General features: G+C 45.2%; 1 protein-coding gene across 9 annotated transcripts in view; it reads left to right on the top strand.

Annotated features, from left to right (window-relative positions):
- JAKMIP3 (Janus kinase and microtubule interacting protein 3) overlaps window positions 1-24,311 on the top strand; it is a 144,179-nt gene that overhangs the window by 28,280 nt on the left and 91,588 nt on the right. For all 9 annotated transcript variants that reach the window (XR_014444631.1, XM_083149457.1, XM_083149463.1 and 6 more), the window contains exons 2-3: window positions 14,678-14,913; window positions 18,207-18,704. Coding sequence is in view for 8 of the 9 variants with exons in the window: in XM_083149457.1 (XP_083005583.1) it covers window positions 14,773-14,913; window positions 18,207-18,704 (639 nt within the window). In the remaining variant the exon portion in view is untranslated. The remainder of the gene's footprint in view (window positions 1-14,677; window positions 14,914-18,206; window positions 18,705-24,311) is intronic.

The following is a 24,311-nucleotide window of genomic DNA, read 5'->3' as shown; positions in this document are numbered from 1 at the left end:
AGAGGGATGGTATACACTTATTGGGGGTAGGGTTAGGCTGTGGGCAGTGGGGTTAGGGTTAGGCCTCTTGGTATAAAGCACTAGCGGGGATGGGTTGGGGTTAGGCTGTGTGTGTATGTGGGGGGGGGGGGGCAGTGGTAGGGATAGGCTGTAAGAGGGATGGACAGGGTAAGTGTTGCTCATTAGATAAGAAAATGACTTTCCTACAAGCCGGTTACAGTGTACTCTTGGATTCAGCAGTAATCTGAGTACTTTAAGCAGGAAGAAAATTAAAAATGTTTTTTTTGGTGTTTAAAACTGTTAGCTATATTATTAGGCAAAAGCATTGGTACTTGTGTACTTTCACGGCTCCCATCGCATACCATCGCATGCCATATGTAGTGGCATGCGATGCGATTTTCCCGTGGTTTTGTGCATTTTTATAAAATCGCATGCGATCGCATGCGATCTGATGCGATGCGATGTCATTTTTCACAGAAATTATGGTCATGAGTTGACATCATGTAAAATGCACCCCAAATGTCATTTTTCACACTGTACCACCCCCACTATCAACGCCAACCCGAAGCGTGGCGAGGGGCGGCGGTACGCGTCCTACGACCTTTTCATACCCCCACTATCCACGTCGGCGTGGAGTTGAGAATAGAAAGTGTGGCGAGCGCAGCGAGCCCCGCGAGGGGACGCGGATACCTTCACAGGTATCCGTGTCCCCTCGCGGGCTTCACAGGTATCCGTGTCCCCTCTCGGGCTTCACAGGTATCCGTGTCCCCTTCGGGCTCGGTGGCTCGCTGCGCTCGCCACACTTTCTATTCTCAACTCCACGCCGACGTGGATAGTGGGGGTATGAAAAGGTCGTAGGACGTGTACCGCCGCCCCTCGCGGGCTTGCTGCGCTCGCCATGCTTCGGGTTGGCGTTGATAGTGGGGTGGTACAGTGTGAAAAATGACATTTGGGGTGCATTTTACATGATGTCAACTCATGTCCATAATTTCTGTGAAAAATGACATTGCATCGCATCAGATCGCATGCGATCTCATGCGATCGCATGCGATTCGATTTTTCCCTGTACGATGCGCATCGCGGGAGCCGTGAAAGTACACAAGTACCAAAGCATTTCTTCCATAGTGAAGGGATAAGACCCCTAACAATCCGGCAGCATTTAGAGAAATAAAATAAATAATATTTTTTGGGAGGAAAAATGAGCTGAATTGACTAGGAAGAGGAATGAGACGCTGTATATACTGTAACTGCTTTAGATCATTGATGTTTCAGCTTAGACCATGCCAGGTGGTTAATGTAGAGTGCAACGTTGTCCGAAAGTTCTAGAGAAGTCAGAACAAAAGACATGGCCCAGACAGCTACCTCGGACTGGTGCAGTAAGAGACTCCTATACCTAGTGACTGATTCTGAGTCGTAAGCAAAGTGGCTGTAGTTGCAGGCGGACAGATTTACTACAACCTTATAATAAGGACAGTTTCCTTTCCAAATGCCCCATTTCACAGAAAGACAGGTTCGGACAAGTTCTGCCCAACTCCGAATAAGACAGACATATGCAAAGTCCTATCTGCACAAACCTGGCGTGTGCGACTCAGAATCAGCCCCCTAATGTAGTCTATGGCTAGTTTCCCAGTGAAAGCTGTACTGCATACACACACATACTAGTGTTTCAGTGTCCCTTCCAGCACTGCTTCTAATAACGCATTCTGGTCATAAACACGGTGCTGTCTAGATTGCTGCACATGTTCCCAGACTGCTAATGTTCTGGGCCACCTCCAGGACCTGGTGCTGCATCTCTCCGACAGAATCACTCCAGGAGTGGGGATAACTAATGTGTTCCACTAATCTTTTTTTACTTCTAATAATGACTCCTGTTATACTGTAGCTTATGCAAATCACATCTCCTATTATTATTTTATTTATAAGGCGCCACAAGTGTTTCGCAGCACCGTACAAAGGTATATTGCTCATAGAAAGTCCATGTGACCAGTGTTTGCCAAACTTTGCCAGTTCTCAGTGCAGCAAGTAGTAGCACCACAGTTGCCTCCCGTCCTGCATTCTGCAGGAGACTCCCTGACATAGCAACAATCTCCCTCTCTCCCTCATTAATCTAGCAATCTCCCTCATGTCACCTAGCCCACATTACACTGTTACATTATAGTTACCCCCCCCCCCCCTGCATTCTGCAGGAGACTCCCTGAAATAGCAGCAATCTCCCTCTCTCCCTCATTAGTCTAGCAATCTCCCCCATGTCACCTATCCCACATTACACTGTTACATCATAGTTGCCTCCCCTCCTGCATTCTGCAGGATACTCCCTGAAATAACAGCAATCTCCCTCTCTCCCTCATTAGTCTAGCAATCTCCCTAATTTCACCTAGCCCACATTACACTGTTACATTTTTTGGGGAAAATGAAATGAAAGATAGATACATTTACATTGAATCATCAGCACCATTTCCCAGCACTTTACCAAGTATAGTATCTCTTACTAACTGCTTTGGGGCTTATCTACTTTTGGATATAAGTAATTTTACAAGATTCCTCACAGATGTAGCAGTACACACCCACGCTTCTAGGTGCCACGTTCACAATCTTTCCATATATGGAACTAGACACCCCCTTTGGGTGGAGCGTGACACACCCCTCAATGGGGCACTGTGCAAAATTCTATTACCAGCTATAATCTCCCTGAAACTAGTTTTCAAAAGTAGGCAAGTATGAGTAGCACTGATAGTGGCTCAGTTACATGCATTGTATAACATAACTACAACCTGGAAGAGGGGAACCTGAAGCAGATACCACACTGCATGTTCTGTTATTGGGAACTCAGCATCCGCTGTCTTGGTCCTTAAAACCTTTCTACAGGCCATTGAATTCTGTCATGAGTATGTGATACAGTATTGTCTGGCCCTGTTTGATCTGGGCTTAGAACATGTCTTCGTAGCCAGGGAACACATAGCTGAGTGCGGCTTGTTTGCAGGATGAAAGGGCCTTAAACCGCCATTCACTTTCTAATTCTAAATAAATGACCATTCTTGAGTCTCTAATGGGTTGTCACGTGATCTGACTGTGTAGAAAGCCGTGATTGTTGTTGTATCAGTGCCTTATGAACAGAAAACATCGTTAGGAGGAAAGGGATAAATTACATTGATTGTTTAAACAGAAGGTCATCAGAGCAACAGGGAGCTGGGTTCACGCTGTAGCTGATGAATAATGGATGTTGGTGAGTAGGGCATGTTTCATGCACAAGGCATCGCACAGAACGTTATAACAGGACGGCTTTGCTTACTGATCACTTGGCCTCTACAATATATTGTGGGTCTGAGTCATGCTTTAGATTCTTCTGGAAATTGTGAACTGTTCCAGAAGTCCCGACCTCTGTAATTCAGTTCAGCTTTTCATAAAATGTTCAATTTCGGTTAGTAGAACAATTTCTGCAGCTCTGGGTTAAACAGGTTAGGAGATGTGTACCCAGCGCAATGTCGGGAGTGACGGACCCGGAGGGGTAGCTGGCATTGGCAAGGAAATACTTACCGATACTGTGCACAACAAGCAATGGTGCCGAGCCGTGAAGGCATTCTTTGGCATGGCTCTCGCTCAGGATATTATCCTGCATGTACAGACGACATCTCTAACAACCAGTGGTGGCTCCAGAGGTGGGGCGGCAGCACAGTCCAAAATTCAAATAGGGGTGCAACACCAACTGCCAGTAAAGGTGCCCATACACAGTGCGATGAACTCCGTGCTTTTAGTACTAGATTGCATAGCATCTAGTACAAAAAGCATACAATGCACTACAGCACCGTACTTTTTGTTTTAGATACAATGCAATCTCGTATTAAAGGTATGGGCTGCACAGACTTTATGTGCTGTGTGATGGGATTCGCACGGGAGCGTGCATCGCATCGCACAGCACCATTGTACCGTGTATGGGCACCTTAAGTCGGGTTGAAATGGCAGTTGGTGGCAGTGGGTGTGGCTGTCCTGTTTGAATTTTGAAGTGTGCTGCAGCCTCTCCTCTAGAGCCTCCCCTTCTACCGACCCACAGGAGCACACATCGTTAATGATATAGTACGTACACACTAGACTATATACACAAAAATATTCATAACAATGGTTATTATAGTGCAATTCGTTGCTTAGCGAGCGAGTAAACACTGCGTGCCGGCACTTCGAACGTCCGCCCCACGCTGCCTCCCAAGGATAAAGTAATCTTAGTTGCACAACCAAACCCGAGCAATGCTGGGTACCTCAGCTAATTGTATATAAGGGACACTATTATGTAGCATAACAAGTATAAGGGGTACTAGTATGTAGCATAATGTGAATAAGGGGCACTACTGAATGAATGTTGGTCATAACGGGAGTAAGGGGCACTATGTGGTGCAATATGAGTCAGAGGCACTACATGTAGTGTAATGTAAATAAGATTGTGCTACTGTAAGACATAATATTCATTGGGGGTACTGTTATGTGACCATGTGAGATCACGGTTTATTTATTGTAGTTATTTAAGTGTTGGAGATAAGGCACAAATGTATACTGTAGTTTGCTGAAAGACCCAGCACTGGCCCTGGAACCACCTAATTTTTGGGGGGAGGGTAGGTATTTGGCAGGGGAAATGAATTCCACCACCTCTTCAGGACCATTATCCATTTTACATACAATAAAACATAGACATTGCAGGTGGAGTAGAACTGATCAGATGGGGAGGACTTTGGTGCAGTTGGTCAGTTTATCAAATGTTGCAACAGTTTACGGTAACATTCCCTGTTTATAAAGTAGACAGGAGACATACCGGAGGGGTAGCGTACCATATTTCCCTTAACATATTCAACATATTTGCACTCCCCAGTGTACTAAATATGCTTGGCTATATGTACTAAGCCATGGAGAGATAAAGTAGACAGAGATAAGGTACCAACCAACCAGTGTGGGGCCCCCTGGACCCAGGGGAACTTGTGTACCACACATCCGCACCCAATATGGATTTGCCTTCGGGTGTAGCTATTTTTATCTTCCGTTGAAGTATATGTGCAACATAATGTATCACTTGTGATATACTCTATAACAGTAGAAAATAAAAAATACTTTAAAATTGTTATTTTTTGCTTAAGGAACAGCTGGCGATTCTATTGCTACATCAGTGGTAACAATACATTGAGCGGATCTGATTTCAGTACCCTGGATAGATCCTGTAATATCGCTCTGTATCTGCCTGTCTCTGGTCTCTGTTGGTCATTCACTGTCTATTTCCATGGCAAGTTTCCAAGTCTCCTGTTACACCTGGACTTTGCCAGTGTCTATTACAATGACAAGAACAATTAAATTACCGAATGAGTTACCAGTAATTATGTTCTTAGTGACTAAGCACAGATTTGGCGGCAATCAGAGCATTGCTAGGCAGCATATCCCAAACAGATCTAGCTGCGCATCCTCAAACCAATGCTGGGATTTACACTGGACATTAGAGGCGATGGCCGATGGAATGGAGACATAAAATACAGCTGCAATCCTCCCTGTGAGCGAGCGGCATTATAAGTGTCAGATGCCTTCCCACTGAAAGACATAAAGGATGATAAAGATCCTGTTCATTGATTTATTTCCTTGCTTCTGCCTCAATCATTAAACTATTTCCCTGCTGTACCTGGAATACTAATAAAGATGTGTTAATTGTAGTGTTTGTCTTAGGACATCATGTATGCCTCTTGCCTATGATGACTTAAGAAAATGGTAGCGGTACAATAATTACCACCGATATTCAGTGATCACTCATGCTTGGGACTGCCATAAAGCTTAGTTTGTCTGAGGACATTACAGTCGGTTGTACACACTTACCCGGTACCTGTACACTCAGGAGATTCTCTATATGCATTGTGACCAGTGGCGGCTCAAGAGGTGGGACTACAGCACAGATAAAAATTCAAATAAGGGAGCCACACCCACTGCCAGTGAGTCAGTTTGAAACGGCAGTGGGTGGAACGGCACAATGGAATATACAAGTAACTTCATTAATAACCTGCTAATTGAAATGTATAAATGTGTTGGCACACTGGTTCACATTGAGATCTCACATTGGGGCAGATGTATTAAGCCTGGAGAAGAGAGAAACTGGAGATAAAGTTGAGATAAAGTGGAAGGAGATAACGCACCAACCAATCAGCTATGTTTGAAATATGACAGTTGGGAGTTGATTGGCTGGTGCGTTATCTCCTTCCACTTTATCTCTACTTTATCTCCAGTTTATCTCTTCTCCAGGCTTAATACATCTGCCCCATAGCTGGGGGCATTGATAATATTTTCTTTCTATTTGCAATGGGAGGTTAATTCCAGGTATTATGGTTCCTTCCCTCGCTCCAAGCACTGAGGTGAAGGATCATATATTCTAAGTAAAGTGCGCTGTAATATGCAGGCGCTGATGTAGCTGTTAACAAATAATTTATGTTGTGTCATATTATATAGATGTGAGATACTGGCATAGGCGGTAGCTAAATAAATAATAGGCTTGCTGACTTGGAGAAAGGTTTGCTGGGTGGAACATTTTACCCCTTTTCCATAAGGCGCCTATTGAATTATTGTGATTGACCTTTACCTTAACATTAACATTTGTTACCCCTAGAAATAACTCACTCGGACACATGACCTGAAATAAATCACACGGACACATGACCTGAAATAACCACACGGACAACCACTGCAAAAGTTTAAAAGGTCAACAGTATTTATTGTTGGTTTGACCCTATTGAAAGGGATGGCCAGGAGAGCGCTTGGAGACCAGCTAAGTCACAAACGTTAACAATGGCGGCGACTACAACGCCCCAACTTGTAACCAGGGCGATGAACCGCCCCCATTGAATTCAAGGCACAGCCCGCACTGTGACGGTCTTACCGCCCCTCCTATTGCATGGTGAGGACAGTTCAAGGAAGTGGCCATCGTCCCCCCTCGGGGGCGGGACTCACCAGCCGTCCTGGCAGAGGGTGGCAATACCGCACAGTGACCTCCTGTACCTCAAACTTGACCGCTGATCGAGAGCGCCCTCCTGCCAATTATAAATTGATATTTGTGGAGCCAAATTGTGTGAAGGCCGAAAGGCCGGGTGATAATTGAAGAAAGCAAGGGAGGGAGGGTGGGAATCCAGACTCAGGCCCTTATTCTGAATCGTGCGGCCGGAGCCGCACACGGTGCTCCGGCCGCACAAACCAAACCCCGCCCACGATACGGATCGCCACGGCCGTCCGTACACGGACGGCTGGCGATCCGCAAGAAAATGGTGGGGCGTACGCCTCCACCATGGAGGGAGCTGCCCCCTGCATTCGATGGTCGGCGACCATCGAAGGCAGGGCCGCACGCCCCACCAGGTCCCGCAAGCTGAGACCACACGGACAATCGTCCGTGTGATAGCTTGTATGGGGCCGGAGAACTGACATCCGGCGACGTCAGCTTTCCGCCCCCATCACTGGCGTCATACCCTCATTAGCATGCATACGCCCCGCGTTTGCATGGGAACGCCCATGAAACGCGGGGCGTATGCATAGGGAAATGAGGGTATGAAGCCCCTCACGCCCCTATACGCCCCCTTTGCGGCGGACGAACTACGTCTGCGGCGAATTGGGCTGCACATGCGCAGATTGACCTCTGCGCATGTGCAGACTGAAAACATCGGCGGTACGGCCGCACGCGGGCCGTACCGCTCGATTCAGAATAGAGGAAGAAGGATCACCTGACTACCTCCTAAATACCCCTGCATAAGCTACCACCCATTCTACACCTGATTGGCTACACCTGCAACACTGTACTCTATGGGGTAAGGAACATTTCAACTAACTTTATCATACCAATCACAAAATTGCAAGGATCTTATATGCCCTCATGCCTATGCAGCCCTCGCTTGATCAAATCCCTGCTTGGTGGGTGGCTGAGAATAACTGTCACATTTACAACAATTACAACACCAAATCTACAGACTGACTCACCTTAACATTCAAATAATCAATTAAATAAATAATGGGGTTTTAGTTCATGAATTGATCAATGCCCCTTTAATACTAATTCAGGTGCTGTGTTTGGGATTGTCTCACCTTTAAAAGCCATAAGGTACTTGGCAGATGAGCTTTAACCCAGGAAAATACACATGTTCATTTTAGCTATGATGTGTAAGCAGGTGCCAGGTTCCCATGAAAACCAGTTGTTAGTGTAGGACTTGCAGTGAAATGGGGTCTCTTGGCGATGGGCTGCAAGCTTAAATGCATTGATCAATTCATGAACTAAAACCCCATTATTTATTTAATTGATTATTTAAGCTGAGTCAGTTTGTTGTAGTGAGTGCTGGGCCCCCTGTGTGTGGTCACAGACCACTGCACCCCAACCTGGGAAGTGGGTGTTGTTTGGAAAATGGGCAAAACCATGTTCACTGCAGGTGGGGCAGATGTAACATGTGCAGAGAGAGTTAAATTAGGGTGGGGTGTGTTGAATCTGAAATCTAAATTGCAGTGTAAAAATATTGCAGACAGTATTTAAATTTTACCCTGCACAGAAACAAAATAACTCACACAAATCTAACTCTCTCTGCATATGTTACATCTGCCCCACCTGCAGTGCACATGGTGTTGCCCATTTTCCAAACAAATTTGTACTGCGATCAGATCTTAATAAAGGCCTGTATGTGCATGCCTCTGTGTGTGTGTGTGTGTGTGTGTGTGTGTGTATGCGTGTGTGTGTCTGTGTATACTGCTTATTTTGCCTCTCTTCATACAAAAACTGTTTCAGGATTATGCCAGAATTTAGGTCACAGTATTATAGTTCTCTCCTGTCCAAGCGGCTGCAGTCTGCTAATCCTGTGAGTGGTTTCCATCAGATTTAGTAGGGTGGATTGTGCTACAAAATGCTAGATTTGCAAAGGGTATGTCATGGGGATGTTACAGGAACCGGATGATTTTGGGTTATTGTGAAGTAAATTGTAGCTTTTTCCTTTCCAGTGCGGGTGGATATAACAGATGGGCAGCGATATAACGTTATATATACTGTAAATAGGAGAATTTTCTGGTCTCATCATCTCATGTACTGTGATTGTACCGCAGAAGCTTTATTATGTGATTCATTTTAAATTGACAGAACATAAAGTGAGAGAACATCCTTTGCATACGAGTACAGTGATTTAGTGATTCTATTCTTCGTTCCTGACTCTTCTGAAATTTCATTATGGAGATGACTAAGCTAGAGGGATAACTTTATCCCGGCTTGAGACGATGCAGTGCCACATTTTATCGGAGGATTGTCTTCGATGGATGGAAATGCAAAAAATTCTTAGCTCTGCTCGTTCAAATGTTCACCTTTTTTTGGACTATGGGGGAGTGCGTCTAGCATTGGAGAGAGATTAAGGCCCTTTTTCAGATCTGACCGCAGTACAAATTTGTTCTCAAAATGGGCAAAACCATGTACGCTGCAGGTGGGGCAGATGTGACATGTGCAGATTTGAATAAGGGCCTAAGTCCCAACCAGTCAACATTGAACTGTTATTTTACAGGCTGCATTTAAAAAATGGCAGTTAGAAGCTGATGGGTTGGTGATTTAACCCTGTGGGTGCCAATGTTGCGAGAGATGCTAAAAATACCAGCGTCACTCACAGCAACTGTTCGTTTTTTGGGGGGCGCAACGTTCAACAAAACTTTTATTAATTGACCAGATCATTTGTCGGCAATAACTAAGGTGAATAATATTCTTCAACTTCAACCCCAGCATTTTAGTGGATATTTTGCACATCTATCACAGAAACATTGTCACTCAAAGGGTTTAGACTAGAATTAAATTAGCCCTGATAATTTTTCTCCTGAAAGAAAAAGGGCTGATAGCATGATTTCCGACTAACGGTCATTACTGGGTCATGCGTCCAAATCAGCTCCCCGGTAAGACCACACCCCTTTTGGCAAGTGTGTGGTCCTGATTACACTGGGTGACACCAACTCTAGTGACGCCACTAATTGGCTGAACTATAGGCATATGTAACGGTGAAAAGTGAATGAAATAACATTGCCAAGTTCTTCACTGGACACTGTTTGATGTGACTGCTGTTTTACAACCGTGTCTGTTACAATGTACATAATAGAAATGAAGTTACACATTACACAATACTTAGAGAAACATTATTATGAGGGGCCATTCAAGTTAAAATTACAGATGTATGAAAAGCTGTATATAATGTATGATGAGCTGGATATGATGTACGACAAGCTGAATATGACATATGATGAGCTGGATGTGATGTATGGCAAACTGGATAGAATTTATGATGAGCTGGATATAATGTATGAAGAGCTGGATATGACATATGATGAGCTGGATATGACATATGACGAGCTGGATATAATGTATGAAGAGCTGGATATGGCATATGATGAGCTGGATATGACATATGATGAGCTGGATATGACATATGATGAGCTGGATATGACATATGACGAGCTGGATATAATGTATGAAGAGCTGGATATGACATATGATGAGCTGGATATGACATATGATGAGCTGGATATGACATATGACGAGCTGGATATAATGTATGAAGAGCTGGATATGGCATATGATGAGCTGGATATGACATATGACAAGCTGGATATGACATATGACGAGCTGGATATGACATATGACGAGCTGGATATGACATATGATGAGCTGGATATGACATATGACATATGATGAGCTGGATATGACATATGATGAGCTGATATGACATATGACGAGCTGGACATAATGTATGAAGAGCTGGATATGGCATATGATGAGCTGGATATGTATGGTAAGCTGGATATAACGTATGACGAGCTGGATATAATCTAGGACTAGCTGGATATGACATATAGCAGGCTGGATATGAAGTATGAGGAGCTGGATATAACCTAGGAATAGCTGGATATAACATATAGCGAGCTGGATATGAAGTATGACGTGCTGGATACGTTATATCCAGCTCATCATTTCTCATCCAGGTCTTCATGTGATATCCAGCTCGCTATATGTCATATCCAGCTCGCCCTACATTATATCCTGCTCATCATATTTCTTGAACTACCCCTCTTTTATTTTGTTCCAGGGATCAGATCATGAACAATTTCATTCTCGAGTAGAAATGTAACTCACCCACTACTTCCACAATGAGATTTCCTGTGTTTGGAAATGATGTGACCTTTCCCGAGCTCAGACTGGAGAAAATCTGTGCGCAGCAATAACCTAGATTTCCATTAATCTGGATATTTCCGCAGATGAAATGTTTTCATATTCATTTTGTATAAGGACATCAATGGTGCATGATTGAAGGGATGTATATATATATATATATATATATATATATATATATATATATATATATATAAAGTATCTTGTACCATTATACTTATCTAGCACCATGTAGCCAAAACATGCATGTAACAGAGTCCCTTATGAACGCAATATTTATTGTGCATCATTACTGCCCTGGGCCTAACTTATCCTTCAGTGAGCTGACCTGGCTGGATGTTGAGGGGTAAATTTACTAAGATGGGAGTAATATTGGGGCAGCACGGATGGTGTAATGGTTATTGCGTTACTGCCTCACAGCGCTGAGGTCATGTAAGCTCCACTGGGGCAGGGCCTGATGTGAATGTTAAACTATACTCTGTAAAGCGCTGCGGAATATGTGTGCGCTATATAAGAAACTGCTAATAAATAAATATTGAAGATGTGACGTTGCCCTTGCCAACCTATCAGATTCCACCTCTTATCTTCTAGAAGGTGCTTAATAAATAAGAAGTAGACTCTGATTGGTTGCTATGGACAACATCCCATCTTCAATAGAACTCCCATCTTACGCCCCCTAGTGTATCAGAATTTTGTTTTATGGCACTCCTAAGGCAAAAGTTTGCAAAAAAATATAATTTTCCATAAATTGTGTTTATGTGTCATGCTTAGGGTCAGTTATATGGTGGGGACAGTGGACATTATTCTGGTCCCATTGCTCCCCCGCGTGTTCGCACGGGAGAGCGATGTTAAGCGTCTGCGCATGTGCATGCGTATTTATGCGTATGTGCAGACTAAGGGTGCAAGCGGGGGTGTGCAGACGCTGGGTTCACACCTAGCACTGCAGACAGGGGGTGTGGGGCAGCGCCGAGTGGTCGCGCCCATGGGAACGCCCAGCATATTATGGGCATTCCCATGAAAATGCTGGGTGTTTCCATGGTAATTCACCCGTGATGCGGGTGCGGTGGGCGGGCAGCTGACGTCAGTTGCCACAAAGAGGTATCTTACATCTGCGAGCACTAGAAAAATCATTTGATGGTTGGCGACCATCGAATGAGTTCGCTCCGGCACCCAATGCTGCAAATAGATGTTTATGCTAAGCATCCATTTGCAGCCATGCCGGGGAACTTGCCAAGTGAGATGGGGGCGGGCGGCCGTGCAGGTGGCGTGTGGAAAAGAATCAGGCCCAGTGTCCACTTCTGTTTGTACACATATTTTATGTTTGGCAGTCCCAGTACTGGTTTTGCTTATTACATTGACCATAAATAATTTGAATTGGTCCTGGGCCAGCACCCCCAGGGCACCCCTGCAAATGCCCTGGAGCACCCCCTGGGTGCCACGGCACACAGTTTGGTAACCACTGTACTAATGACTGAACCTATGTTTCTTGTATATTTGTGTTGCATGAGTGCTCGTAGAGTTTCCTACTTGGGAAGGAAAATGTTTCTGTAGGTCACTTCTAGACAAAAAGATTTACCCCTCTCCTAACTTTAAAATGTAAAATAATTTAGTTGCCAAAGTTTACAGAGTTACACACAGAGGCTTAACTCTGGGAGGCAATGGAGTCATCTGCCGCCGGGCTCCTGCTCCCAAGGGGGCACCTCTCCTCCCCTGCAAGTTTAAAGCAGTTCATTGAAAGACATCAATATTGCTTCTGTGGCTTTCTCCCACTCCTAGCAGGACTATAGACACAACAGTCTATGTTTTTAAAACATAAGATACATAACATGCATGCATACATACATACATATATTTATACAAGGTGCCGTGTGTGTGTGTGTGTGTGTGTGTGTGTGTGTGTGTGTGTGAGAAGGTGGGGGCACCAATATTTATCTTGCCTCCGGGCAACTGGGATGAACTTACGCCACTGGTTACAAATGCCATGGTATACTTGTTAAATGGTTATTTTCTGGCCCTAGTGTTTGTATCATACAGTATTTGTCCTGAGATGTGCCCATGTTTCATTATGCACTTTTAGGGCCATTTCACACGCTCCGGCTCCTGCCGGGCGGCGAAGTCCCACATAGCCAGAAGCCGTGCCCAGTAGTTACTAATGGACACAATTGTGTCCATTCACACGGGACGGCCACGGCCCGGTCGCACGGTTGCAGCCGGTTCCCACCACTGCAAGGGACGGCTGCAGGGCTGTGGCCATCCCCTCCATTCTAAACTGATGTGTGCTGCACGGCTTCCTGGCCGTGCGGATTTTCGCCGTCCGGCAGGAGCCGGAGTGTGTGAAATAGCCCATAGTAGTGTAACTTTACACTTACAGTAAGTGCTATTGCTATGTGGCCCAGACACTTAAAGGACCTTCGTCCTGTGTCCGTCCTGTGCCCAGCTCCCCTGCACCACCTGTGGGATGGGGGGCAGTGTGCTCCTGAAAAGTACAATCCCTCCCACATACCTATATACATCTTCTGTAAACACTTTTCAAAGATGGCAAATTTGTTGAAGATTCCATTGCCTTCATGTCTATATCTTTCACATGGAAGAGGGCGCTGCCGGCAAAGGGGTAGGACCCACTGCAGCAGTGGCGGAGCTGGTGTGTTGATCCCAGGTGCAAAAATATAATTTTGGCCCCTCCACCATCCCAACCCAAATTCACAATATGCAACATGGCAGTGGGTGGCAGGGAGAGGCAGAGGGCGACAGATAAAAACAGTGGATGTCAGGAAGAGGGTGACAGGGGCAGCAGTGGGACCCTTAATCCTCAGGGGCCCCATTGCACTTCACCTGCTAAACCAATGGAAGTTCCACCTCTGCAATGCAGGTACACTGTTGTCTGTTGGTTGCATTGTGTGTGGTGTAGGGAACCCCTTCAGGAGTTCACGCTGCACACCTTTCACTGAAGAGTCACAAGCAGTCATGTATCTATAATGTAATTGAAAGTGGTTGTTGTATATTATAATATGTGGTTTTGATTGTGATGGAAGAAGATAATATTTTCAAATGATGAAGATAAAAGTTAATGCATTCAAGTGATAGGTAGTAAGGATGACCCCCGGTGTAGCCCTAGGCATGGCCAGTGTATCACTATGGCTAGAGGTGTCTCTTTAGAAGCATTGATGGTACACAAGACAAGTTCTTATGGGGGCCCACAAATTTCTATTTACTCCCGTGCACATTGTATGACATAGCTGCTGCTTATTTGCTAGTTGCATGTACATTTCCATATTGCCATAGTTTGAATTTCACTTCCGTATGTTGCATTTTTATCTGTATATGTACTAAAGAGCTGGGAACCATTTGTTCCACCTTTTAAAGAAAGTTTAATAGTAACAGAACCATCTCGATTTATCTAGGTGCCCAGCTGTACCACATCTAAATTAAGGGGTGGCTATATTGTGTTATTATTGCAGAAGATTAATATTATGAAGGTCAATAATGTCACGTCCTCTCTTATTACAGACAAGGAAAATGTAGAAAGAGAACAAGAGCCACTGTGAAGCAGAGAGGTCCCCTCTCTGATCTGGACTGCGCCCTTCCTGCCACTCCACCTCACAATGTCAAAGAAGGGTGCCAGCAGCAGCAGCAGAACCAAGGGAGACAGACTTGATGCACTCGCTTCCTTGCAGGCTGCCAATGAAGACCTGAGGGCAAAACTCACTGATATCCAAATTGAACTTCAACAGGAAAAGAGTAAGGTGGGTATCGTCTGCATTATAAACAAACGGTGCCAGACTGGGTCATGAAGGGCCCACCATAGAATGCAGTGGTAAGGGCTGTGGCTTAGGGTGCTTCGCCATTCACCAGAGGGACCACATAGAGCGACCTGGCCAACCATTGACAGCTCTTTCCACTGGAAAGTGTATGCATGGCTAAGGTCGACACAAGCATTAGCTCGACATTGGGAAGGTCAACATGGATTTTTCAAATTTTTTGAGCCGGCATGTGTCGACAGGTGGTATTGCAAGCCCTTCATCCACTATGGCGTGGAGGGAGAATTTAATAGTGTGCTCAGTGCAGCAACGCACCGAGCCCGAAGCATGGCGAGTGCCGCGGTGCACTTTTTTGGTGTCCATGTTGACTGTGTCGACGTCCAAGAAAAAAAACATGAAACATTCATGTTGACCTAATGCTTTGTGTTGACCTTTTGACCCTTTCGTCCCTAGCCACGTTGACATTTTTAATGTGTAGACCCAAGGCCTGTTGACATCAGTGGTCAACCCAATGCATGTCCACCACGGCATTAGAACATAGCATCATGGATGATTGAGGAACACCAAAAGCTTGATAAATAGACCTCAGTGTTTATTAAACAAGGCTCGGTGAGCAGGATGTAACCCCACCCGCACCGTACTTACTTATATGAGCTCTTCCGGCCGTAGCAATGTCCTGCATACCACCCCTATATTGCCACATCATCAGACATTAACGTTCCTCACCAAAGCTTACTCATGCCGACAGAATGGTTTTTATTAAGCCCTGGCTAGGGATTTCATGTTTATCCTTGGAAGGCAGATGTATTGGAAATAGCAGTAATTCTGCGTGCAGCAGCCCAATGCCTTCCTCAGTGAGTCTATTCATATATCTTATTTTGTACTGTTATTCGTTAATTTCAAAACAGAAAGAAATTTGCAATCCGCTCTAACAGTAATACACAGCAAATCTGTCTGTCTCTAGCAAATAAATGCGTGGGTTCATTTTGCCATAAATGCCTACTTATTTTTCTCCTCTCCGTGAGGAGTCTGAAGGAGAGATGCTACTGGGCACTTCTGGGGGCGGGCTCTGATATCAAGCCCCACCCTCATTTCTGTGAAACACTGTGATTCGAATTTCTGCTGGTAGCGGCTGGGGCTTAAATGATGGGACGGGTTATTCAAAGTATCAGGATTCTCCCACAACTTCTTGAAGAGTATGAACTTCGTTCATATTTTGATCACAACTATTAAGCTTGCAACCTGTTGTCAAGTGACCCCAAATACCCATCAGGTTGGCGCCGGCCTCCAGGTTCCCTTATGATACACTGTATGCGCTGCTTTTGCATGCGATGCATCGTAGGTGCTGCCATTGACTGCCACAGTATCTGATCTCTTGTGGCAACCATCTCTGGGTCAGATCCAATGCACATTGGATTGAATCCTGAGTAACATCTATTCAGCGGCTGGCTTGTGAGACACACCTATATGGGCCTTTTATGCTGCTTTCAGACCGCATAACTGGCTTTGACCCTGTATTTGAAAACGTTTCCAAAAACGGGTCTGCCAGATAAAACCCCTTTCACACCGCAGCTCTTAAACGGTATATTACCGTTTAAGTGCCGATTTTTTGACACTGGCAGACCCGTTTTTGGAAACTTTCCAAATACAGGGTCAAAGCCAGTGCAGCCTTCAGCCCTCCCCTCCGTGCAGGTCCCCCCTCCCCCCCACGCGCGTGTCGACACCCCCCACGCGCATGTCGACGACCCCCCCCCCGCACGTGTCGACGCCCCCCCCACCCCCCGTTTCGACCTACCCCCGTGCAGCCGGTACCTCCGTTGTGGATCCCGGCACTGCAGTTCTGTAGTCGGAAGCACTTATGAAAAAAAGTGTCTTTCAGAAAATGGCTGCCCCATAGGAAAACATGTTTAAAAAACTGTCTTTCATACGGGGGCAGCCATTTTCCAAAAGTCACTTTTCTTATAAGAAAAGTGACTTTTGGAAAATGGCTGCCCCCGTACGAAAGACAGTTTTTTTAAACAGGTTTTCCTATGGGGCAGCCATTTTCTGAAAGACACTTTTTTTCATAAGTGCTTCCGACTACAGAACTGCAGTGCCGGGATCCACAACGGAGGTACCGGCTGCACGGGGGTAGGTCGACACGGGGGGGGGGGGGGGGGGGGCGTCGACACGCGCGGGGGGTGTCGACGCGCGCGCGGGGGGGGCACGGGGCGGCTCCAGTGCTGTGAATATTTAATGAGCGCTCATTAAATATTCACTGTGCTGAATTTAGGACCCAGCTCATTGGCTGGGTCCTAAATACCGTTTCAGAACTCAATTTTGAGCCTAAAATACCGGTTCTGAAACGGGTAGGACCCTGCATTTTAACCGGTTAGAAAAAACTGTATTTTCTAACCGGTTAAGTGGTCCTGCACCTTTCAGACCGCACAGATTACCGTTTTAAAACGGTAAAAAACCGGCAATATACCGTTTACAAAGTGCGGTCTGAAAGGGGCATTACAGTCTTCACTGAAAGAAGCCATGATATCACTGGGAACAATTAGAAAAACATAAAAAACAGAGCTGTTCTCAGGTTTACCCATATTGGCCCTTATTCAGATCTGATCACAGTACAAATTTGTTCTCAAAATGGGAAAAATCATGTGCATTGCAGGTGGGGCAGATGTAACATGTGCAGAGAGAGTTACATTTGGGTGGGGTGTGTTGAAACTGAAATCTAAATTGCAGTGTTAAAAAAAATGCAGCCAGTATTTAACCTGCACAGAAACAAGATAACTCACACAAATCTAACTCTCTCTGCACATATTACATCTGCCCCACCTGCAGTGCACATGGTTTTGCCCATTTTGAGAACAAATTTGTACTGTGTTCAGATCTGAATAAAGGCCATGATAGATAGATAGATAGATAGATAGATAGATAGATAGATAGATAGATAGATAGATAGATAGATAGATAGATAGATCGAGATATAGATAGATTTTATTATTTCGTTTTTTTCTGGTATTTGTTCTGATAATATGTTATTGGATCCTCTGATTTACCACAAAACCCCTTTTTTTTCTCCATAGCATACATGTATTTTGCTGGTTGTAAATACCAAAAGCACTTAGAAATTCTGCTTATTGTTGTGACTAGCAGTCTTTTGTGTTACTTCAATGTTTAAATTCCGCGTTTAGAAAATCTATAGTATTTTTATATCTACATTGCTCCCATTTTCCCCATTATAAAATAACGGTCAGCATTTTTTTGTTTCCTTTTTCTTTCTATACGTCTAGGTCAGCAAACTTGAAAGAGAGAAAAATCAAGAGATCCGCCAAATTCGGGAACACGAACAGCATAAAAATATCGTCCTTGTGACCGAGCTGAAAGCCAAGCTGCATGAGGAGAAAATGAGGGACCTGCAATCCGTCCGGGAGGCCTTGCTCAGGCAGCACGAATCGGACATGATTCGGGTTATTAAAATAAAAGACACTGAGAATCAGAGGCTGCAGGCTGTGGTGAACGCCCTGAGGGATGCCGCTCCTGACAAGGTTAAAACCGTTCTTTACAACGAGGCAAAGGAAGAGGCCAAAAAAAGTTTTGAATTGGAGAAGACCAAAATGCAACAAGAGATTTTTGAGCTAAAAGGAGCCAAAAAACAAGTGGAGGAGACGCTGACTGTGGTCGTCCAGGCCGATAAAATGAAGGCGGCGGAAATCAGGAGTTTGTTCCATTTACATCAAGAGGAGATCTGTAAAATTAAAAGGGAATGTGAGCGAGAAATCCGCAGATTGGTATGTGCTGGAATCTTCTTCTTCCTACAGTGTAATGCAATTCTGTCTATTTGCAGCATAATTTTAACCATTAAGGATTAATGTTGCATGACCAGATTAAAGAGGCCTACACACCGGGCGACTGTGCTGCAAGATTGCTAAAGCACACAGCGCTGCACAGCGATGTGAACACTGGTCCTGACTGGTGATATGACTAGATATATCCAGGGCCAGTGCCAGGCATCGGAGCGCCCCAGGCTGAGGGGGGAGGGGTGATGCGGTTGGAGATGCGGCGGGCGTATAGAAACTTCACGGGGGGGGGGGGGAGAGGGAGCAGCGTGACGTGTCCCGCTCCACGGGGGGGAGGGGGGAGAGAGGGAGCAGAGAATTTCTCCATGGGGGGGGGGGAGAGGGAGCAGCATCTTGCTCCACGGAGGGGGGGGGGGGAGAGAGAGAGGGAGCAGCGTCTGGGGGGGGGAGGGGTTGAGATTCTGCGATGGCCGCAGCAGCTCTCCATGGGGTGGCAGTGGCGGGAGATTCATCACTCCATGGGATGGGGGAGGGGAGAGCAGAGAGGGAGATGCTCACCTTCACCTTCATCCGGGGGCTGCTCCCAAGTGCAGTGGTCGGCGCCCTAGTGGTGGCGCCGGCCCTGGATATATCGATATATTGATGTTAATATCCTGGCGATATAGAACGCACGGCGCCGTGCATCGATATCGCTATGGACCCTACACACAGAGCAATGTAGGGTCATTTTCTAAGCGTTCTCCTACCGTGGTCTCATGCTTCCGGCAACAAGCTATACATAGCCAATCCCACGGATGGCCCAGTTACCACTGTAGTTTTATACAGAACGTTGCTGTCAATCTTGGGTCATGACTTTTAAAATAGTCACTCATTAAAAGGCTAGTTGGGACATTTACAATAAAAATGACAATGCTGGCAGCCTACCGTAATATAAATTGCAACTTTTCTTCATTGTTGTCTTGATTCACTGTGTTATTACGCGGTATATAGTTCCATTGTACATACAGAATAGATTACTTTCTATAGAGCTTGCAGTAATCGTTATACAGAATGAGGTTAACACATATGCTCAGTATAGGTGCAAAATGCTATAAGGTATGTGATATCAGTATGGCATGTGTTGCGAAACGTTTTAAAGTCGGATCTGTTTTGTCAGAAATGGCCGCTGATTGTCAAATTCACATCCGTTTTCTGTCAGTCTGAGGCTGTTTCCGACAACTTACGGACTTTCCAACACTCGACAGTTGGAACATTGAATACCAACTGTCCAATCAGTGTCGGATCTGTTGGGACGTTCCTACATTTGGAATCCCGGATTAAAAAAAAAAAAACATAACCTGTAAGTAAATCTAGTCAGTTAATATTATTATTATTACATTATTATCAAGCAATGTTTACATGTTATGGACAATACAGTATGTGCTCCTTATACTTTACAATTTGAAAATAAATAACTCTTTTTTTATACTTTTACAGGTTTATTAGGTTTTTTTATATTTTTCTGTCATTGTACCTGTTCTTTGAAAGTGATGTGTATGTAAAGGAAAGGAATACTAGATAGATAGAGTTGGACGAATACTAGTTGATCCAATACAAATTCCTAATGACAATCACTTATTTTCCCATAAACATTCTCCTGACAATAGGAAAGATGACGGACACTATGTTGTGAAGCTGCTGTACTGCAGGCGGACTGCTCTACGCTGATATTAGTGAGGACAGGTGGAGTGTCATTACTGACCTTTCCACTATAACAGAGAACGTCTTTATATTCAGCCTGGTCTCCAGGTGTTTGTCTTTTGCATTTACTGATCTTACCAGAGGGAGAACTATAGGAGTCGCACATTTTATGTCTTCCGTATGCCCTCCGCTTTCCAATTAAAGTGGATGGTCCGGGGTTTAATGATGCAATTCACATTGGTTGAGAAAAATGTACCCTTGCCTTCCGCAGTAAAATGATGGTGATTGCAGCTTTTATGGATAAAATTTTGCCGATGGTTACACCCTCTGGGATTTGGGATTGGGTAAAAACCAGAATTGGGGCAGCCTCTGGAACCCTGGCCTATACCAGCTCTCTGCAGCAATCTCAGCCACTGAAAAACTAGAAGAGCTTGTTACCGTCAGTGGGTATTCCGCCCGGGTGGGTGTATGGACAGAGAGAGATTACAGCCTCCCTGTATGGTCTGGACCGTTCCAGTGTTTACCACTTCTCTGGACCATACAGAGAGGCTGTAATCTCACCATCTCCCCAGAGGCGTACCTAGATACTCCTAGGCCCCATAGCAAAAGTTTAAAAGGGCCCCCTATTTAGCAACTGATGGTGATAAATGTATGTAAAACATATTACTTACACAGCAAAGATGGGCCCCCGTCAGCTCTGGGCCCCATAGCAGTTGCACCCTTTGCACCTATGGTAGTTCCGCCCTTGTCCCCAGTGATTGCTGTCACACACCCTTTAGATGAGATCGGACAGGCACGTGCATTACTATTTCCACATTGACTGAGATTGGTGCAGGGAGCTGGTCCAGTTCTGGGATCGGGATTATTATGGTTTTATCTAATCCATACCTCCCAACAGTGGTGATCAGTAGGGTTGGACTCTGCATGTCCAACTGCCGGGGGAACCTAAGGGAAAGGGCCAAGCTTCACTGCACCCCTGTTCCCATCCCTGTGGGGGCATGCTTTTTATATGTCATCCCTCAGATGCCACCCAACACTGTGAAGAGATGCATGCATCTATCACCAGCTGCTATGCAGTACAGTGGTGTGTGCTCCTCCTCACACCACAGGACGCTGCGGCCCGCAAGCGGGACAGAGGTACAGTTCTAGGAAACCAGAACTGTGCAATGTACTTTCACTTTGAGCTGTGACCGTTTTTACTTTCACTTTGATCTGTGACAGTTTTTAGCCCACAAACTCACACACTCCCATCCCCTATCTGCTCCTACCTTCAATGGGCCAGATGTATTAAGCCTTAACAAGAGATAAATGCAAGGGTGATAAGGAGAGATAAACGACCAGCCAATCACCTGCTAACTGCCATGTTACAGGCTGTGTTTGAAAAAAGTCATTAAGGAGCTGATTGGCTGGACGTTTATCTCTCTTTATCAACCTTGCATTTATCTCTTGTTAAGGCTTAATACATCTGCCCCAATATCTGTCTTCACAACTCTCTCCATATCCAACAAGTTTGAAACAGATCAGTGTCCCTGCAAAAATAGCTTTTACTTTCTGTTATATATATATTTTAGAACACAAAAAGGTAATTTAGTCCATCACTAGCGGTACTTCACCTCATAGAGGTGAGGAGTATTAGCCTTTTATATAAATATAGATGTATATGGTTCTTTTCTACTGATCGGTACCTACTAAGCACATTACAGTGTTCTCACAGCAAAGTAATAAAGAATTAGTAGTTTTCTATGCTATTTTGTTACATTAGTGCCTGTCCACGATCACTTTTTCCTCACAATGTGTTACCGCTCCCAGCACAAATCCAGCCGTTCTTCTGTTTTATAATGTAGATCTAGAATGATTGTGATTAAACCGTTTAGATTATGGGGGTTATTCTGGTTATTCGCAAGGCTGCGAATACGCAACCTTGCGAGTCCGCCAGGCGCCACCTGCCAAATGCCAGTCCACCCCCTCGCACGACGTATGGGATGCGAATGGACGTTTAGCATAAACATCCATTCGCAGGCTGTGGGTGAACACCCACATCATTCGATGGTCACCAACCATCGAATGATGTGGAAGGTCAACGGTTATCTAAGGTTACTGTAGATATGCGTGGACATTCAGCAGGAAGTGGGCGGGCAGCTGACATCCGGTGATGTCAGCTGCCCGCCCCCAGCACTCACGTCACTGGCCGATTACCATGGGAACGGCCAGCATTTTCATGGAAACACCCATGAAACGCTGGGCGCAGGGGCAGATTGGCCCTCCGGGAAACCGGGCCATTTCCCGGTGGGCCGGTCCATCTGGCTGGGCCACCGACCGTTTTCGGAACTTACGCTGCCTGCCCAAACCAAGCCTATGGTTGCCATGGTGATCCTAGGCAGTGTCTATGGACGTATAGACCTCCTGCTGCATTTGCAATTTGGCGGATGGGATTTCCAAATCTGCAATTCCATCCATCTCTGAATCAGACCCTAAATATGTCTGGTACAAAGGTTAAAGGTTAAATATCCCAAGAATATTGGGATTTCTATTCAGAAGTCTGAAAAAAAGAAATGAATTCAAACTGAGTCCAGAAAACTACCAGTAAAAGCCTCATTTTAACGATATAAAAAAATGATGCTGCTAAAATAAATATTATGAATAAGTAATGTGCATACACTTAGCAATGCATCAATTCAATGGTGTGACATTATATTCCAGCTTAGCAGCTAACAAGGCCCAAACCATTCATAAAGAACCTCTAACATACAGCTCAATGTTGGGATTTTGTAAAGCTGCTTCTCTGAGATTTATCCCCGCGACTGTGCAATGAGAGGGGACTTTAATACAGTCCCCTGCTCATCTGGTGACAGTGAAGCAGAATTAAGCACAGAGCATTTACAATGAGAAATACGGAGCATAAAAAAAACAGATTAATACATGTTGTGGCTGTAAAATATTGATTTTCAGTTATTATTATAACCAGGGTAGTAGAAACTAAGCCTGGTTGGGCCCAGATACTTTTCAGGGGGCATGGCCTAATCACAGGAGGCGTGGCCATGCACCCTTAAGATAAAATACAGAAAAAAGTACTTTAAGCACCTACAATGGCTACACTGCTGCCCAGCACACAGCAGCATGTGTGGGGTTCAGAAAATCTGTTGTAGCTGCCAGGTAATTGGAGCCCTACTGGGCTCCTCCATCAGTCCTGGGTTCAGGTAATTAGCACTCTCCCCCCCCCCCCCCCCCCCATTCTCTTAGCACCACTGATTATAACAAGCTAAAATAATGAATGAAATACAGCTATAGTGACTTTAGATCCTAGAACAGTATTTGAATAACTCATACCCTCCAACTGTACCGATTTAGCCGGTACAGTACCGTTTTTTAATGGTCTGTACCGGCTAAATCTAACTGTACCGATTGTACCGATTTTTTTGTAGCCAGCCAGCGCCTCTGGGAGTTGTAGTTTTGGAAACTGTCAGCATCCAATCAGAGTGAGGATGCTACAGTGAGCCACTGAAAATGTGATGACTTGACCAATGAGGGCTGTGCTGGGAAGAGTGATGTGAGCTGCAGCCAATGAAGCGGCTATTTGTAGGCTGTGTGGGCGCGTGTGAGACTTGGTGACAGTAGCCGAGTCTCGCACAGTGCACACTGTCTGTGACTGTGCGCCCGCTCTTCCGGGTGTATCGGTCTGTGCTGGCAGATAAGGGACATGGCTGCAGAGCTGGATGAGATGCACATACTAGCGGCTTCCTGGTCGGGTGTGAGGGCCGCCCCGCACCTGATGTGCGGTGACCGGGTCTGGGTGCTGGGGAGTCCTCCCCAGGGTTAGGGCGGCATGGTTAGAATATAAAATAATGCTGAGCAGGGGATACGGGGATGGGGCAGCTGAGCTAGGCAAGGAGCATGTAATAAAAAAAATGCACAGTACAC

Source organism: Crinia signifera, chromosome 6 (genome assembly GCF_055691185.1).
Source record: "Crinia signifera chromosome 6, ASM5569118v1, whole genome shotgun sequence".
Classification (NCBI taxonomy): Eukaryota; Metazoa; Chordata; class Amphibia; order Anura; family Myobatrachidae; genus Crinia; species Crinia signifera.
The sequence above is the reverse complement of the archived record's forward strand: the minus strand, read 5'-3'. Positions and strand labels throughout refer to the sequence as shown.